Genomic DNA, 20,130 nt, shown 5'->3' with positions numbered 1-20,130 from the left:
AAAAATGGAGGGGAAAAGGGTAGAAAATGGAGAAAATGGGGGAAAGGGGGGAAAAGGGTGGGAAAGAGGGGGGAAAGGTGGGAAAAAGAGGGAAAAACGGGGGAAGGGGGGAAATGGGGAAAAATGGGGGAAAATGGGGGAAAATGGGAAAAAAATGGGGGGAAAGAGGGAAATTCCAGCAAAAGGGAGGGAGCCACGGCATTCCCAGCACAGCAGCTCGGAGCATCCCAGCTCCCAGGAGAAATTTTGGGATCACAACCAGCTGGAAAAATCCCCCTCTGGAATTTCAGGCGGGATCCCAAGGTGGAGCGCGAAACTCATTCCGTGCTCGTTTTTTTGGGAATGGCATCCCAAAAAAAATCTGGGATACGGGGTGAGGAAACATGGAGACATGCCAAAGATTGGGATGGGATTCTGTTGGGAATGGGATTTGAGCCTCGCGCGGCGTCCAAGGGATTCAACACGGAGCAGGGAGCAGCGGGAAGCAGCGGGAAGCAGCGGCGGGAAGCGGAGCCCGAAAACGGGATGGATTTTTAGGATATGGGAAGGCATCCGGATCCCGAATCCCAGCGGGAATTGGATCCAAATGGATCCCAACGAGAAGATTTTTGAGGATTGGGAGTTCTGCTGGATGGCGAATCCCAACGGGAATTGGATCCTAACGATGGGATCTTTGAGGATTGGGAATTCCTCTGGATGCCGAATCCCAACTGGAAGAGGATCCCAAAAACGGGACAATTTTTTAGGATTGGGAAGGCCTCCAGATGGTGAATTCCAATCAGGAAGCAGATCCTGAAAACGGGATGTTTTTTTAGGATTGTGAAGACCTCCGGATGCTGAATCCCAACTGGAAGAGGATCCCAACAACGGGACAGTTTCTGAGGATTGGGAAGACCTCCGGACGCCAAATCCCAGGGGGATGCGCATCCCAAAACCAGGAGGATTTCTGAGGATTGGGAAGGCCTCAGGATGCCAAATTCCAGTGGGAAGCAGATTCCAAAAATGGAATGATTTTTGAGGATTGGGAAGATCTCCGGATGCCGAATCCCAACAGGAAGAGGATCCCAAAAACGGGATGGTTTTTTAGGATTGGGAAGACCTCCGGATGCCGAATCCCAATTGGAAGATGATCCCAAAAACAGGAGGATTTTTGAGGATTGGGAAAGACCTCTGGATGCCAAATCCCACTGGGAAGTGGATCCCAAAAATGGGACGGATTTTGAGGATTGGGAAGGCCTCCGGATGCCGAATGCCAACGGGAAGCAAATCCCAACCGGAATTGGATCCGAGTAAAGGGATCTTTGAGGATTGGGAAGGCCTCCAGATGGCAAATCCCAACATGAAGTGCATCCCAAAAATGGGACAGTTTTTGAGGATTGGGAAGCATCCGGATGCCGAATCCCAATGGGAAATCGATCCCAAAAATGGCATGGTTTTTGAGGATTGGTAATTCCTCCAGATGCCGAATTCCAATGGGAAGTGGATCCCAATGGATCCCAGGAATGGGACGTTTTTTGAGGATTGGGAAAGCATCTGGATGCTGAATCCCAACAGGAGGATTTTTGAGGATTTTGGGGATTGGGAAGGCCTCAGGATGCCGAATCCCAATGGGAAGTGCGTCCGAAAAACGGGACAATTTTTGAGGATTGGGAAGGCCTCCGGATGCCGAATCCCGAGGGGATGATTTTTGAGGATTTTGAGGCTTGGGAAGGCCTCTGGATGCTGAATCCCAGGGGGAAGTGGATCCCAAAAACGGGACGATTTTTGAGGATTGGGAAGACCTCTGGATGCCGAATCCCAATGGGAAGTGGATCCCAATGGATCCCAACAACGGGACGGTTTTTGAGGATTGGGAATTCTTCCGGATGCCGAATCCCAACGGGAAGCGGATCCCAACGGGATGATTTTGGGGATTGGGAAGGCCTCCAGATGGTGAATCCCAAGGGGATGATTTTTGGGGATTTTGAGGATTGGGAAGGCCTCCGGATGCTGAATCCCAACAGGAAGCGGATCCCAATGGATCCCAACAACGGGACGTTTTTTGAGGATCGGGAATTCCTCCGGATGCCGAATCCCAACAGGAAGCGGATGCCAACAACGGGACAGTGTTTTGAGGATCGGGAATTCCTCCGGCTGCCGACTCCCAGCGGGAATTCCGGGCTTACCCTCATGCTGTGCCGCTTGAAGACGTTGTGCCGGCTGGGGGGCGGAGTGCGCCGGGAATTTGCCGGGCTCTGGTACTCGGCGGGACTGGCGAGCGTGGGAGAGCTGGCACAGAGCCCCTCCGGAACCTGGGAATTCGGGAATTGCGCGGGAGCGGCGGCGGCGCGGACGCGACAGAAGCCCGCGGGAAGGGGTTAGTGCGGACACACGGACGCAGCGGGAGCGCGGGAAGAGCGGGAATTGCACCGGGAGCCGTCCCTGGGATCGGGATCGGCCTTGTCCTAAAGGTGGGCTCGGAATATTCTGGGATATTTTGGGATATTTTGGCCTCCAGAGAGTGGGAATTGTGCCGGGAGATGTCCCGGATTGGGACCGGCCTGGTCCTAAAACAGGGCTTGGAATATTTTGGGATATTTTGGAATTTTATGGGATATTTTGGGATATTCTGGCTTCCAAAGAGCAGGAATTGTGCCGGGAGCCGTCCCTGTGATTGTGATCGGCCTCATCCTAAAAGAGGGCTTGGGATATTTTGGGATATTTTGGAATATTTTGATATATTTTGGGATATTTTGGGATATTTTGGGATATTTTAGGATATTTTGAAATATTTTGGGATATTTTGGGATATTCTGCCCTCTGAAGGGCAGGAATTGCGCCAGGAGCCGTCCTGGATCAGGATCAGCCTCGTCCTAAAAGTGGGCTTGGAATATTAGGGAAATTTTGGGATTTTTCTGGGATATTTTGGGATAATTTGGGATATTTTGGGATATTTTGAGATATTTTGGGATATTCTGGCTTCCAAAGAGTGGGAATTGTGCCGGGAGCTGTCCCTGTGATTGTGATCGGCCTCGTCCTAGAAGTGGGCTTGGGATATTTTGAGATATTTTGGGATATTTTGGGGTTTTCTGGGATATTTTGGGATATTCTGGGATATTTCAGGATATTCTGGCCTCTGAAGGGCGGGAATTGCGCCGGGAGCCATCCTGGATCGTGATCAGCCTCGTCCTGAAAATGGGCTTGGAATATTTTGGGAAATTTTGGGATATTTTGGAATATTTTGGGATATTTTTGGATATTTTGGAATATTTTGGGATATTTTGACATATTTTGGGATATTCTGGAACGTTCTGGCCTCCAAAGAGTGGGGATTGCCCTTCCATTCTCACCGCCCCAGTCCAAATCCTGGAATTCCTCACCTGGAACTGCAGCTTGGGAGCCAGCAGGTTATTCTGGGATGGCGGCTTGTACATGGGCCTGCTGGGCTGCGGGAACGGGGGAAAAAAAGGCGGGAATTCCTCCGGATGCCATCCGGGAAATCCCAAATTTGCACGCCACCGAGGGCTCCCGTCCCATCCCGACCTTGGGAGGCGGCTCCTGGAATGCCGGAGGCTCCAGGATTTTGGGAGGGCGGTGCCTGGTGTTCCTCTCCTGCTCCTTGGCCAGCTCCTTCTCCATCAGGTAAATGTCGCTGCGGGGAGGGGACACCGAGGTGACGATCCCGGGAATTCCCAGCCTTGGACACCCTTTGGAGTGTTCTGAATCCCAGGAAAGGCTCCAAACCCGAACTTTTCCATAAAAACTCCCAGTTTGAAGTTTTTCCCCAGATTTTTCCCCCACGTTCCCAACCCTCCATGGATCCTCCAGAATTCCCAGCCTCGGAGACCCTTTGGAGAATTTCAGTTCCCGGGAAAGGCTCCAAAACCAAACTTTTCCATAAAAATTCTTGATTCCAGATTTTCCTCCCTCATTCCCGACCTTCCATCCCTCCATGGATCCTCTAGAATTCCCAGCCTCGGAGACCCTTTGGAGTTGGAGTGTTTTGCTTCCCGGGAAAGGCTCCGAACCCAAACTTTTCCATAAAAGATCCTCATCCAAGCTTTTCCCAGATTTTTCTCCCACATTCCAAACCCTCCATCCCTCCACGGATCCTCCAGAATTCCCAGCCTTTGGAGTTGGAGTGTTTTGCTTCCCGGGAAAGTCTCCGAACCCAAATTTTCCAATAAAATTCCTGATCTGCAGTTTTCCCCAACTTTTTCCCCTCAACATTCCCACCCCTTCCGTGGTTCCTCCAGAATTCCGGGCTCACCTCAGGCTGCAGAGCAGCTCCTGGAATTTGGGCTTGGAGAAGCCTTGGAGACCCTTTGGAGACCCTTTCCCAGGAACCAAAGCCCTTCCAATCCCATGCCCTTCCAAAGGGTCTCCAAGTCTCCCCCAAGCCCAAATTTTCCCATAAAATCTCCTGATCCCAAGCTTTTCCCAGATTTTCCCTCCACATTCCCACCTGTCCATCCCACTCCAGAATTCCCAGCCTTGGAGACCCTTTGGAGCATTTCCGTTCCCAGGAAAGGCTCCAAAACCAAACTTTTCCATGAAAATTCTTGATTCCAGATTTTCCTCCCTCATTCCCGACCTTCCATCCCTCCATAGATCCTCTAGAATTCCCAGCCTCGGAGACCCTTTGGAGTTGGGGTGTTTAGCTTCCTGGGAAAGGCTCCTATCCCAAACTTTTCCATAAAAGATCCTCATCCAAGCTTTTCCCAGATTTTTTTCCCCCACATTCCAAACCCTCCATCCCTCCACGGATCCTCCGGAATTCCCTCTGGAGTTGGAATGTTTTGCTTCCCGGGAAAGGCGCTGAACCCAAATTTTCCAATAAAATTCCTCATCTGCAGTTTTCCCCAACTTTTTCCCCTCAACATTCCCAACCCTTCCGCGGTTCCTCCAGAATTCCGGGCTCACCTCAGGCTGCAGAGCAGCTCCTGGAATTGGGGCTTGGAGAAGCCATGGAGACCCTTTGGAGACCCATTCCCGGGAATCAAAGCCCTTCCCATCCCATCCCCCTCCAAAGGGTCTCCAAGGCTCCTCCAAGCCCAAACTTTTCCATAAAAAAACTCCCAATTTTGAAGCTTTTCCCAGATTTTTCCTCCACATTCCCACCTGTCCATCCCACTCCAGAATTCCCATCCTTGGAGACCCTTTGGAGTGTTTCGCTTCCCGGGAAAGGCTCCTATCCCAAACTTTTCCATAAAAGATCCTCATCCAAGCTTTTCCCAGATTTTTTTCCCCCACATTCCAAACCCTCCATCCCTCCACGGATCCTCCGGAATTCCCTCTGGAGTTGGAATGTTTTGCTTCCCGGGAAAGGCGCTGAACCCAAATTTTCCATTAAAATTCCTGATCTGCAGTTTTTCCCAACTTTTTCCCCTCAACATTCCCACCCCTTCCGTGGTTCCTCCAGAATTCCGGGCTCACCTCAGGCTGCAGAGCAGCTCCTGGATTTTGGCCTGGAGAAGCCTTGGAGACCCTTTGGCATGAAACCCAAACCTTTCCATAAAATCTCCTGATCCCAAGCTTTTCCCAGATTTTTCCCCCCATCCACAGATCCTCCAGAATTCCGGGCTCACCTCAGGCTGCAGAGCAGCTCCTGGAATTGGGGCTTGGAGAAGCCTTGGAGACCCTTTGGAATTGGAATGTTTCGCTTCCCGACAAAGGCTCTGAACCCAAACTTTCCCATAAAATCTCCTGATCCCAAGTTTTCCCAGACTTTTCCCCCACATTCCCATAAATCCATCTCTCCGTGCATCCTCCAGAATTCCGGGTTCACCTCAGGCTGCAGAGCAGCTCCAGGAATTGGGGCCTGGAGGAGCCTTGGAGACCCTTTGGCATGAAACCCAAACCTTCCCATAAAATGTCCGGATCCCAAGTTTTTCCCAGATTTTTTCCCCCTTCCACGGATCCTCCGGAATTCCGGGCTGACCTCAGGCTGCAGAGCAGCTCCTGGAATTGGGGCTTGGAGACCCTTTGGCATGAAACCCAAACCTTTCCATAAAATCTCCTGATCCCAATCTTTTCCCAGATTTTTCCCCCCCTTCCACGGATCCTCCGGAATTCCGGGCTCACCTCAGGCTGCAGACCAGCTCCTGGAATTTGGGCCTTTCCCCGGGATCGTAGTCCCAGCAGCGCGTCATGAGGGTGTAGAGCACGGGCGGGCACACGTCGGGCTTGGGGAGCCGATCCCCCTTTTCCAGGACTCCGATCACATCCTTGTTTTCCAGCCAGAAGAACGGCTGCTTCCCGTAGCTCAGGATCTCCCACATGCACACGGCTGCAACCGGGAAAAACCTCAGACCACCGGAATTCCCGGGAATCCGCTCCTTCCCGGGGTTGTTTTTGGGGATCTCGTTGTGCTTTGTGCTGGAATTCCTGATTCCAGAGGGGCTGGAGATCGGGATTTTTTTGGAGTGGGGAGGGTTTAACCCATCCCAAAATTCCCTAAAATCCCTGGATGATGAGGAGGAAGCACCTAAGGATGGGTGAATGGAAGGCCTTCCCTAGGATGGCTTCTCCCGGTGGAAAAATTGGGATCATCTGGAGTTGGGGAAAAAAGTTGGGAAATTCCGGAGCGGGATTTGTCCTTGTAGGTGCCACGGGAAAGGGATCAGTCCCGGGATTCTGCTCCATGCCATGGGAATCAGGGGAATCCCAGAATCCCATTCCATGCCACGGGAAGCGGATCAATCCCAGGATCCCACCCCACGATGCTGAATCCCGGGATCCCACTCTGAATCCCAGGATTCCACCCCACATCTTGGCAAGTGGATCAATCCCAGGATCCTGCTCCATGAAGACGAATTCTGAGATCCCACTCTGAATCCCAGGATCCCAGTCCCCACCACGGGAATCAGATCAATCCCAGGATCCCGCTCCAGTCCATGGGAAGCAGATCAATCCCAGGATCCCGCTCCATTCCATGGGAAGCAGATCAATCCCAGGATCCCACCCCACACCATGGGAAGCGGATCAATCCCAGGATCCTGCTCCATTCCATGGGAAGCAGATCAATCCCAGGATCCCACCCCAGACCATGGGAAGCGGATCAATCCCAGGATCCCACCCCATGATGCTGAATCCCGGGATCCCACTCTGAATCCCAGGATCCCACTCCATGGTGCTGAATCCCAGGATCCCACTCTGAATCCCAGGATCCCAGTCCCCACCACGGGAAGCGGATCAATCCCAGAATCCCGCTCCATTCCATGGGAAGCAGATCAATCCCAGGATCCCACCCCACACCATGGGAAGCAGATCAATCCCAGGATCCTGCTCCATGCTGAAGAACTTCGGGATTCCACTCTGAATCCCAGAATTCCATTCCACACCACGGGAAGCGGATCAATCCCAGGATCCCACCCCACGATGCTGAATCCCGGGATTCCACTCTGAATCCCAGAATTCCATTCCACACCACGGGAAGTGGATCAATCCCAGGATCCTGTTCCACGATGCTGAATCCCGGGATCCCACTCTGAATCCCAGAATCCCATCCCACATCTTGGCAAGCGGATCAATCCCAGGATCCCACCCCATGATGCTGAATCCCGGGATCCCACTCTGAATCCAAGGATCCCGCTCCACACTATGGGAAGTGGATCAATCCCAGGATCCTGCTCCATTATGCTGAATTCCAGGATCCCACTCTGAATCCCATGATCCCAGTCTCCACCACGGGAATCAGATCAATCCCAGGATCCCGCTCCATTCCATGGGAAGCAGATCAATCCCAGGACCCCACCCCACACCATAGGAAGTGGATCAATCCCAGGATCCTGCTCCATGATGAATTCCAGGATCCTACTCTGTATCCCAGGATCCCACCCCATGATGCTGAATCCCAGGATCCCACTCTGAATCCCAGGATCCCGCTCCACACTATGGGAAGCAGATCAATCCCAGGATCCTGCTCCATGATGCTGAATCCTGGGATTCCACTCTGAATCCCAGAATCCCATTCCATGCCACAGGAAGCGGATCAATCCCAGGATCCCACTCCATGATGCTGAATCCCGGCATCCCACTCTGAATCCCAGGATCCCATTCCACACCACGGGAAGTGGATCAATCCCAGGATCCCGTTCCATGATGCTGAATCCTTGGATCCCACTCTGAATCCCAGGATCCCGCTCCACACTATGGGAAGCGGATCAATCCCAGGATCCCGTTCCATGATGCTGAATCCTTGGATCCCGCTCTGAATCCCAGGATCCCACTCTGAATCCCAGGATCCTGCTCCACACTATGGGAAGCGGATCAATCCCAGGATCCCGCCCCACGATGCTGAATCCCGGCATCCCACTCTGAATCCCAGAATTCCATTCCACATCTTGGCAAGCGGATCAATCCCAGGATCCCACTCCATGATGCTGAATCCCAGGATCCCACTCTGAATCCCAGGATCCCACTCTGAATCCCAGGATCCCACCCCACATCTTGGCAAGTGGATCAATCCCAGGATCCCACTCCATGATGAAGAATTCCAGGATCCTGCTCCATGAAGAACAATTCCAGGATCCTGCTCTGAATCCCAGGATCCCACTCTGAATCCCAGGATCCCATTCCACGCCACAGGAAGCGGATCAATCCCAGGATCCCACCCACAATGATGAATTCCAGGATCCCACTCTGAAACCCAGGATCCCACACTACGGGAAGCGGATCAATCCCAGGATCCTGCTCCATGATGATGAATTCCGGGATCCCACTCTGAATCCCAGGATCCCATTCCATGAAGATGAATTCTGAGATCCCACTCTGAATTCCAGGATCCCAGTCCCCACCGTGGGAATCAGATCAATCCCAGGATCCAGCTCCATTCCATGGGAAGCGGATCAATCCCAGGATCCCACCCCACGATGCTGAATCCCGGCATCCCACTCTGAATCCCAGAATCCCATTCCACACCACGGGAAGCGGATCAATCCCAGGATCCCACCCCACACCATGGGAAGCGGACCAATCCCAGGATCCCACTCCATGATGCTGAATCCCGGGATTCCACTCTGAATCCCAGAATTCCATTCCACACCACGGGAAGCAGATCAATCCCAGGATCCCGTTCCATGATGCTGAATCCCGGCATCCCACTCTGAATCCCAGGATCCCACTCTGAATCCCAGGATCCCATTCCACACCATGGGAAGTGGATCAATCCCAGGATCCTGTTCCACGATGCTGAATCCTTGGATCCCACTCTGAATCCCAGGATCCCACTCTGAATCCCAGGATCCCACTCTGAATCCCAGAATCCCATTCCATGCCACAGGAAGCGGATCAATCCCAGGATCCCACCCACAATGATGAATCCCAGGATCCCACTCTGAATCCCAGGATCCCACTCTGAATCCCAGGATCCCGCTCCACACTATGGGAAGCGGATCAATCCCAGGATCCTGTTCCATGATACTGAATCCTTGGATCCCACTCTGAATCCCAGGATCCCACCCTGAATCCCAGGATCCTGCTCCACACTATGGGAAGCGGATCAATCCCAGGATCCCGCCTCACGATGCTGAATCCCGGCATCCCACTCTGAATCCCAGAATTCCATTCCACATCACGGGAAGTGGATCAGTTCCAGGATCCCGTTCCATGATGCTGAATCCTGGCATCCCACTCTGAATCCCAGGATCCCACTCTGAATCCCGGGATCCCGCTCCATCCCGCCCCCGCCGATCCCGGCACGCACCGAACATCCAGACGTCGCTGGCCGTGGTGAAGCGCCGGAAGTTGATGGATTCCGGCGACATCCACTTGATGGGCAGGCGGGTGACGGAAGCTGGAATGACCCGGGAATGATCCCGACCTCCGCCCCATTTCCCGCCGCCGACCCAAGGGATCCAGAGGATCCCCGATCCCATGGGGTCCCCGATCCCACGGGATCCTTCCCACCTTTGTAATATTCCTCGTCCTCGATGTAGCGGGAGAGGCCAAAGTCTCCGAGCTTGACGCATTCCGGAGAGGCCACCAGGATGTTCCTGACGGCGATGTCCCTGCGGGGACACCCGGAATCCTCGGGATATGGGATAATGGGATTTGGGATGTGGGATAATGGGATAACGGGATATGGGATATGGGATATGGGATGTGGGATATGATAATGGAGAGGAGAGGCCACCAGGATGTTCCTGACGGCGATGTCCCTGCGGGGACACCCGGAATCCTCGGGATATGGGATAATGGGATTTGGGATTTGGGATTTGGGATTTGGGATTTGGGGTGTGGGATGTGGCATATGGGATAATGGGATAATGGGATATGGGATAATGGGATTATGGGATTTGGGATAATGGGATTTGGTATATGGGATACGGAATAGGGGATATGGGATTTGTGATTTGGGATATGGGATTTGGGATGTGGGATATGATAATGGAGAGGAGAGTCCACCAGGATGTTCCTGACGGCGATGTCCCTGCGGGGACACCCGGAATCCTCGGGATATGGGATAATGGGATTTGGGATTTGGGATTTGGGATTTGGGATTTGGGATATGGGATATGGGATGTGGGATAATGGGATATGGGATATGGGATATGGGATATGGGAATTGAGATTTCGGATATGGGATAATGGGATATAGGATATGGAATTTGGGATGTGGGATATGGGATATGGGATTTGGGATATTGGATATGGGATATGGGATTTGGTATATGGGATATGGGAGTTGAGATATGGGATATGGGATAATGGGACATGGGATATGGGATATGGGATAATGGGATATTGGATGGGATAATGGGATAATGGGATAATGGGTTAATGGGACATGGGATGGGATAGTGGGATTTGGGATTTGGGATTTGGGGTATGGGATATAGGATATGGGATTTAGGATATGGGATGGGATGGGATAATGGGATAATGGGATAATGGGGTAATGGGGTAATGGGTTGGGATGGGATATGGGATATGGGATATGGGATATGGGATATGGGATGGGATAATGGGATAATGGGATAATGAGATATGGGATGGGATCCATAAGATGGGATGGAATGGGATAATGGGATGGGAGATTGGGATTGGGATTGGGATTGGGATTGGGATTGGGATTGGGATTGGGATTGGGATTGGGATTGGGATTAGGATTGGGATGGAGAGAAGGGATGGAGAGAAGGGATGGAGATGGGGATGGGATGGGATGGGATAATGGGATGGGACGGGAGGGGATGGGATGGGGTGGGATGGGATGGGATGGGATAATGGGATGAGATAATGGGATGGGATAATGGGATGGGATAATGGGATGGGATGCGATAATGGGATGGGATGGGATGGGATAATGGGATGGGATGCGATAATGGGATGGGATGGGATGGGATGGGATAATGGGATGGGATGGGAAGGGATAATGGGATGGGATGGGATGGGATGGGATGGGATGGGATGGGATGGGATGGGATGGGGTGGGATGGGATGGGATAATGGGATGGGATGCGATAATGGGATGGGATGGGATGGGATGGGATAATGGGATGGGATGGGATGGGATGGGATAATGGGATGGGATGGGATGGGATAATGGGATGGGATGGGATGGGATGGGATGGGATGGGATGGGATGGGATGGGATGGGATGGGATGGGATGGGATGGGATGGGATGGGATGGGATGGGATGGGATGGGGTGGGATGGGATGGGAAGGCATGGCATGGGATGGGATGGGATGGGATGGGATGGGATGGAGAGGAAGAGCCCTCACCTGTCCAACACAGCTTCCCAAAGCCTCCACCCCCCGCCCCACCCCTGCGCCCGCTCCCAGCCCCCGCCATCCCACCCCTCCACCACCCCACCTTCCCCGTGCCCATCCCGGAATTCCATCGAGCTCCAGCCCCATCCCGAATCCCGGATCCCAAATCCCTCACCTGTGGACGCAGTTGATGGCCTCCAGGTAGGCCAGGGCCTTGCTGACCTGCAGCGCGTAGAGCACCAGGGTGGGCACGGCCAGCACCAGCCGGTTCTGCTCCAGGTACTGACCCAGCTGCAACGGCACATTCCCGACGGGATCAGCCGCCGGAACACCGGGAACGGGGTCGGGAACGGGGTCGGGAATGGGGTCACACCTCTCCGTAGGGATAGAGCTCCATGATGATCCAGGTGGGCTCCTCCTCGGCGATGCCGATGAGCTTCACGATGTGGGGGTGGTCCAGCTTCTTCATCAGCACTGCGGGAATGGTGGAATTCCCACCTTGGGATGGAGGATCCCCCCCCCCCCCCCCCATTCCGGGGCATCCCGACCCCTGGCGTGGGGGATGGAGGAATTGTCTGGGATTTCCCAAAGGGATTGGAGGTCCTGTTGTTTTTTTTAGGGATTGACATCCTCAGGGATTCCAGCAGATTCCCCACCTCCAATAATCCCTTCCCATAATCCAGGGGGTTTTGGGATCCTGTCCCAGGTTTCTGGGCGTGGATCATCTCCTTCTCCCTCTATCCTGAATTCCAAGGGCTCCTTGTTCCTTCCGGATCCCAAAAAACTTCAGGAGGACCCTCAGGATTCCAAAAAAGCCCCATCAGGTCCTTCAGGATCCCAAAAAAATCCCTGACAGGACCCCCAGCATCCAAAAAAAAACTTCATCAGGACCCTTGGGATCCCAAAAAACCTCATCAGGACCCCCGGGATCCCAAAAAACCTCATCAGGACCCTCAGGATACCCAAAAAAATCTTAATAGAACCCACAAGATCCCAAAAAAAACCCTGACAGGACCCTTGGGATCCCAAAAACCTCATCAGAACCATCAAGATCCCAAGGAATCTCAGCAGGAGCCTTGGGATCCACAAAAAAAAAAAACAAAACATCAGAACCCGCAGGATCCCAAAAAACTTCATGAGGACCCCCAGGATCCCAAATAAAACATCAGAGGACCCTTGGGATCCTAAAAAAGTCCACCAGGACCTTCTGGATCCTGAAAAACCCCAAAAGGACCCTCAGGATCCCCCAAAAAATCCAGCAGGATCCTTGGGATAAATAAAAAACTCCAAAAGGACCTTTAGGATCCCAAAAAAACCCTGGCAGGACCTTCAGAATCCCATGAAACCTCAGCAGGACCCTCAGGATCCCAAAAAGCTCCAGCAGGACCTTTAGGATCCCCCCAAAAAAACCCAGCAGGATCCTCGGGATTCCAAAAAACCCCATGAGGACCCTTTGGATCCCATAAAACCCCAGCAGAACCATCACGGTCCCAAAAAACCTCACGAGGACCATCAGGATTCCAAAAAAAACCATGGCAGGACCTTCAGGATCCCAAAAAACCCTGGAAGGATCCCCAAAAAGCCCCATGAGGACCCCGGGGATCCCAACTAAACCGTGGCAGGACCCTCAGAATCCCAAAAAAGTCCACCAGGATCTTCAGGATCCCAAAAAAATTCCCAAAAGGACCTTCAGGATCCCGAAAACCCCCCACGAGGACCCCGGGATACCAGCTTCGCTGAGGAATTTCTCCCGGTTTTCCGGGCTGCAATCCTTCTTGCAGGTCTTGATGGCCACGTTGATCCGCTCCCCTTTCTGCTCGGAGAAGGGAAAAGCGGGAATGGGACACCCCAAATTTGGGACATCCCGGATTCGGGATGCGGGGGACGGAGAAGGGAAGGGCAGGGCGGGGGTCTCACTGGCGTGGTGTAGATCCCCTCGTAGACCTCTCCGAAGAATCCTTCGCCGAGGATCCGGCCCAGCGCGACGTCGTCGCGGGAGATTCCGAAGTGCTGGACTTGACGGAGACGGGGAAGGGGGAGGAGATTCCGTGGTCACGGATCGTTCCGTGGGAAGATGGATGCAGGGGTCCTCCCATCTCCATCCACAAAGATCCATGAGGATCCACGAGGATCCATGGATCCTGCTCTCTCCATCCACATGGATCCATGGATCCTGCCCTCTCCATCATCCCAAGGATCCATGGATCCTGCCCTCTCCATCCACATGGATCCATGGATCCTGCCCTCTCCATTCATGAGGATCCATGGATCCTGCCCTCTCCATCATCCTAAGGATCCATGGATCCTGCTCTCTCCATCCACGAGGATAGATGAGAATCGATGAGGATCCATGGATCCTGCCCTCTCCACCATCCCAAGGATCCATGGATCCTGCCCCACGCCTCATCCCAGCTTCCCCAGGACCTTCTCGGAGCTTTGGTGAGGCCGGGACGGGAATTTGGGATGGGCAGGAGGAGCTGGGACCCCTCAGCTGGAGAATTCCCACGGGGAGCACCTACTTCCAGATCTTGGCCTTGAGGACTCGTCCAGGATCTCCGCGTAAATTTCGGAATCTGGGGAAAAACGGGATTTGGGAATTCGATCAGGAAGCTCGGCGGGCGTGGGAGGTCTTCCAGCACCTCCAGAGGGTCTGGTGCTCCTCCAGGATGCTTGGATGCATCCCAACCCTCTGGAGAGGAGCTGGGGGTGTCCAACATTCCCCAATCCTGCGTGGAATGTGTCCCAGATCCCTGCCCGCTCCCCTGGATGGTGGGAAGAGGGACGAGGCCGAACTCACCGCCGCTGACGCTGTGGGAAAGCGTGGAATGCCTCTCGCCGAGATTCCTGAGGGTGGGAATGGGGTCAGGGAGCGGGATGGGGGATAGGGAATGGGATCCCGACCCCGCGCCGGGGCTGGGAATCCTGGGAATAGGGTTGGGATCACTCACGGGGCCGGGATCTGTGGGAGGCTGATCCTCTTCTCGCGATCTGCAGGGAGGACAGGGAAAGGTCCCATCCCATCCCATCCCAATCCCATTCCCATTCCCAATCCCATTCCCATTCCCAATCCCATTCCCATCCCATCCCATCCCATCCCATCCTGTCCCAATCCCTTCCCATCTCCATTCTCATCCGTGTCCCATCCCAATCCCAATCCCAATCCCAATCGATCCCAATCCCATCCCAATCCCATTCCAATCCCATTCCCAATCCCATTCCCATCCCATCCCATCCCATCCTGTCCCAATCCTTTCCCATCTCCATTCTCATCCTGTCCCAATCCCAATCCCATCCCAATCGATCCCAATCCCATCCCATTCTATCCCAATCCCATTCCTATCCCATCCCATCCTGTCCCAATCCCTTCCCATCTTCATTCTCATCTGTGTCCCAATCCCAATCCCAATCCCAATCCCAATCCCAATCCCATCTTCATCCCATCCACTCTACCCCATTGCGACACCATCCCTATTCCCATCCCATCCCAGTCTCATCCCGTCCCGTCCATCCCACCCCATTTCACCCCACTCCATCCCATTCCATGAAAAGTCATCCCATCCCCATCTTCATCCTTTTCCCATCCATCCCATCCCATCCCACCCCACCCCACCCCACCCCACCCCATCCCATCCTCGTCTCCATGCCTATCCCATCCAACCCCGCCCCATCCCAATCCCACCCTGCCCAATCCCCATAACGCCCTGTCCCACCCCATCCCATCCAATTTCCACCCCATCCCATGGATCCCGTCCCATCCCACCCCATCCCAATAACTCCACCCCATCCCATGAATCCCATCCCACCCCCTCCTATTACCTCCATCCCATCAACTTATCCCATTATCCCACCTATCCCATCCCATTATCCCATCCCATCCCATCCCAATCCCATTATCCCATCCCACCCCATCCCATCCCATTATACCATCCCATTCCATTATCCCATCCCATCCCATTTTCCCACCCATCCCATTATACCATCCCACCCCACTATCCCATCCCATCCCATCCCATTATCCCACCCATCCCATCCCATCCCATTATCCCACCCATCCCATCCCATCCCATCCCATCCCATCCCATCCCATCCCATCCCATCCCATCCCATCCCATCCCATTATCCCATCCCACCCCATTATCCCATCCCATCCCATTATCCCATCATCCCATCCCATTATCCCATCCCATCCCATCCCATCCCATGGATCCCATCATCCTATGGGTCCCATCATCCCATGGATGTCATCCCATGGATCCCATCCAATGTCATGGATCTCATCTCATGGATCCAATCCCATCCCATCCCATGGATCCCATCCCATCCCATCCCATCCCATCCCATCCCATCCCATCCCATCCCATCCCATCCCATCTTATGGATCCCATCCTGTTATCCCGTTATCCCGTTATCCCCTTATCCCCTTATCCCCTTATCCCGTTATCCCGTTATCCCGTTATCCCGTTATCCCACCTTTCCTGGGGAACACGATGAGCGAGGCCTCGGAGCCGCCCTGCAGCCGGCAGTAGCCGTCGATGAGGTCGGCCATGTTCTCCGCCTCGGCCAGCGACGCCGTCTTGATGGCCAGCGACTTGGGAATGCCGGGAATGCCGGGATGCGATTGGGATTGGGATTGGGGTCCCCCCCTTCTCCCCGTGCTGACAGCCATCCCAGTTTTCCATACCCACCCTTCCCCGGTATTCCGGGAAACCCAGGATGACGCCAAAGCGTTCCCAGGAAGAGGCGGGAACGGGGATGTTCCCGGGTTTTAGGGGGTGCGGGATGGAGATGGAGCTTGCAGGGAATTCTGACTGATCCGCAGGGATATGGGATGTGGGATAGGGGAGATTGGGATATGGGATGTGGGATGTGGGATAGGGGACATTGGGATGTGGGATATGGTATATGGGATATGGGATGTGGGATAGAGGATGTGGGATAAGGGTTATGGGATATGGGATGTGGGATATGGGATATGGGATGTGGGATGTGGGATGTGGGATGTGGGATGTGGGATATGGAATGTGGGATAGGGATGTGGGATGTGGGATAGGGATGTGGGATGTGGGATAGGGGACATTGGGATATGGGATATGGAATGTGGGATATGGGATGTGGGATGTGGGATGTGGGATAGGGGATGTGGGATGTCGGATATGGGATATGGGATATGGGATATGGGATGTGGGATATGGGATATGGGATATGGGATGTGGGATGTGGGATGTGGGATGTGGGATATGGGATATGGGATATGGGATATGGGATATGGGATATGGGATGTGGGATAGGGGATGTGGGATGTCGGATATGGGATATGGGATATGGGATGTGGGATATGGGATGTGGGATATGGGATGTGGGATATGGGATATGGGATATGGGATATGGGATGTGGGATATGGGATATGGGATTTGGGATGTGGGATATGGGATATGGGATATGGGATGTGGGATAGGGGATGTGGGATATGGGATAGGGGATATGGGATAGGGATATGGGATATGGGATGTGGGATGTGGGATATGGGATAGGGAATATGGAATATGGGATATGGGATATGGGATATGGGATATGGGATGTGGGATGTGGGATATGGGATAGGGGAAATGGGATGTAGGATATGGGATAGGGGATGTGGGATATAGGTTGTGGGATATGGAATGTGGGATATGGGATATGGGATTTGGGATGTGGGATATGGGATATGGGATATGGGATGTGGGATAAGGGATATGGAATGTGGGATATGGGATATGGAATGTGGGATATGGGATTTGGGATGTGGGATATAGGATATGGGACATGGGATAGGGGATATGGCATTCCCAGGAATGCTCTCCCAGCTCCTCACCTGGGGGGTCCCGCCGAGCCCCAGCTGCAGCAGAGCCTGGCCATCCTCCACCGTGGAGCACCGGATGGATTTGATGTCCTGGAATTCCGCCAGGCAGGTGGGCTGGGAAGGGGGAATTCAGTGGGAATTTGATCCGCGGCAGGTTCCACCACCAACCCCGAAGCGGGAGCCCCCAATCCCCATCCCGGAATTCCCACCTTGGCGTCCTTGCTGGTCACCTGGCGGATGCCCTTGGGGCCGATGACCAGGTCCACGGTGATGTTCCATCCTTGCTGCGGGCAGCAGGAGCGGGAGGGGATTCGGGATTCGGGGCATCCCAAGGGTCAGGAGGCCCCATATCCGATCCCGTCTCCATAAAATCCCAGCCCCGTCCTCGTCCCATCTCCACCTCGCTCCGCCCCGTTCCGCCACCACCCGCCATGTCCGTTCCAAGTGCATCCCATGGCATCCCATGCCATCCCATTCCCACCTAACTCCGCCCCACCTCATCCCATATCCCGTATACCGTATCCCGTATCCTACATCCCATAATATCTCACATCCCATATCCCATATCCCATATCATGTATCTAATATCTTATATCCTGTATCCCACATTACATATCCCATATCCCATATCCTGTATCCCATATCCCATATCACTCTGTCCCACATCCCATATCCCATATCCCATATCCCATATCCAACATCCCCTATCCCACATCCCATATCCCAAATCCCATATCCAACATCCCCTATCCCATATCCCACATCCCACATCCCATATCCCACATCCCCTATCCTATATCCCATATCCCAGATCCCATATTCCCGAATCCCTATCCCATGTCCCCTATCCCACATCCTACATCCTGTATCCCATATCCTGCATCCAATATCCCCTATCTCATATCCCACATCCCATATCCCATATCTTGTATCCTGTAACCCATACCCCATATCCCCTATCCCACATCCCACATCGCATATCCCCTATCCCATAACCCCATCCCACATCCCACATCCCATATCCCACATCCCATAACCCCTATCCCCTATCCCATAACCCCTATCCCATATCCCATATCCCCTATCCCATATCCCATAACCCCTATTCCATATCCCCTACCCCACATCCCATATCCCATGTCCCATATCCCATATCCCATAACCCCTACCACACATCCCATATCCCATATCCCCTATCCCATAACCCCTATCCCACATCCCCTATCCATATCCCACATCCCCTATCCCACATCCCCTATCCCATATCCCGTATCCTGTAAATACCCTGTCCCATATCCCACATCCCATATCCCCTATCCCATATCCCGTATGTCCCCTATCCCATATCCCACATCCCATATTTCCTATCCCCTATCCCATAACCCCTATCCCACATGCCCACACCCCACATCCCCTATCCATATCCCACATCCCCTATCCCCTATCCCATATCCCGTATCCTGTAAATACCCTATCCCATATCCCACATCCCATATCCCCTATCCCATATCCCGTATCCCGTATGTCCCACATCCCATATTTCCTATCCCCTATCCCCTATCCTATAACCCTTATCCCACATCCCCACATCCCACATCCCCTATCCCACATCCCATATCCCCTATCCCATATCCCAAATCCCACATCCCATATCCCGTATCCTGTAAATCCCCTATTCCATATCCCAAATCCCATATCCCCTATCCCATATGCCGTATCCCGTATGTCCCATATCCCACATCCCATATCCCCTATCCCGTATCCCATATATCCCCTATTCCGAATCCCGTATCCCCCATTCCCGTGTCCTGTTTGTTCCCGGGCACGCACGACGAGCTGGCAGCGGAAGCTCTCCTGGTCGATGGGGGCGAAGGAAGCCAGGGTGTGCAGGAATTTCAGGATGCACTCCTCCTCCCGCAGCAGCGCGTACTGCTGGAACGTCTGCTGGATCATCTTCCGCAGCTGCCGCGGCTGCCGGGACACCGCCGGCACGCGCCGCGTCGGGAACGGGAACGCCGGCATTGCGGTGGGGTATGGGAATGCCGGGATGGACACGGTGAGGGGTGTGGGAACACCGGGATTGGGGTGGTGTTGGATACGGGAATAGCGGGATGGACACGGTGTTGGATACGGGAATAGCAGGATACAGGAATAGCAGGATGGACATGGTGAGGGGTATGGGAACACCGGGATTGGGGTGGTGTTGGATACGGGAACAGTGGGATGGACACGGTGTGGGGTGTGGGAACACTGGGATTGGGGTGGTGTTGGATATGGGAATAGCGGGATGGGCACGGTGTTGGATACGGGAATAGCGGGATGGACACGGTGTTGGATATGGGAATAGCGGGATGGACACGGTGTTGGATACGGGAATAGCGGGATGGACACGGTGTTGGATACAGGAATAGCAGGATGGACACGGTGTTGGATATGGGAATAGCGGGATGGACACGGTGTTGGATACGGGAATAGCGGGATGGACATGGTGTTGGATACGGGAATAGCGGGATGGACACGGTGTTGGATACGGGAATGCCGGGATGGACTTGGTGTGGGGTGTGGGAACACTGGGATTGGGGTGGTGTTGGATACGGG

The 20,130-nt window shown here is 53.6% G+C and overlaps 1 protein-coding gene across 4 annotated transcripts in view; it reads right to left on the bottom strand.

The window, feature by feature from the left end:
* The window catches only part of PTK2B (protein tyrosine kinase 2 beta), a 42,019-nt gene that overhangs the window by 8,846 nt on the left and 13,043 nt on the right, over positions 1 to 20,130 (bottom strand). For 3 of the 4 annotated variants that reach the window (XM_038133571.1, XM_038133572.1, XM_038133570.1), the window contains 17 exons: positions 19,363 to 19,503; positions 17,742 to 17,816; positions 17,545 to 17,646; positions 16,163 to 16,280; positions 14,641 to 14,680; positions 14,490 to 14,536; positions 14,212 to 14,265; positions 13,610 to 13,707; positions 13,421 to 13,505; positions 12,066 to 12,166; positions 11,868 to 11,983; positions 9,889 to 9,989; positions 9,686 to 9,775; positions 6,064 to 6,268; positions 3,523 to 3,631; positions 3,360 to 3,425; positions 2,166 to 2,291 (listed from right to left, as the gene is read on the bottom strand). In XM_038133571.1, coding sequence (XP_037989499.1) covers positions 2,166 to 2,291; positions 3,360 to 3,425; positions 3,523 to 3,631; positions 6,064 to 6,268; positions 9,686 to 9,775; positions 9,889 to 9,989; positions 11,868 to 11,983; positions 12,066 to 12,166; positions 13,421 to 13,505; positions 13,610 to 13,707; positions 14,212 to 14,265; positions 14,490 to 14,536; positions 14,641 to 14,680; positions 16,163 to 16,280; positions 17,545 to 17,646; positions 17,742 to 17,816; positions 19,363 to 19,503 — 1,674 coding nt within the window. The remainder of the gene's footprint in view (positions 1 to 2,165; positions 2,292 to 3,359; positions 3,426 to 3,522; positions 3,632 to 6,063; positions 6,269 to 9,685; positions 9,776 to 9,888; positions 9,990 to 11,867; positions 11,984 to 12,065; positions 12,167 to 13,420; positions 13,506 to 13,609; positions 13,708 to 14,211; positions 14,266 to 14,489; positions 14,537 to 14,640; positions 14,681 to 16,162; positions 16,281 to 17,544; positions 17,647 to 17,741; positions 17,817 to 19,362; positions 19,504 to 20,130) is intronic. The other variant, XM_038133569.1, reaches the window with a different exon arrangement.

Source organism: Motacilla alba, chromosome 3 (assembly GCF_015832195.1).
Source record: "Motacilla alba alba isolate MOTALB_02 chromosome 3, Motacilla_alba_V1.0_pri, whole genome shotgun sequence".
NCBI lineage: Eukaryota > Metazoa > Chordata > Aves > Passeriformes > Motacillidae > Motacilla > Motacilla alba.
The sequence above is the reverse complement of the archived record's forward strand: the minus strand, read 5'-3'. Positions and strand labels throughout refer to the sequence as shown.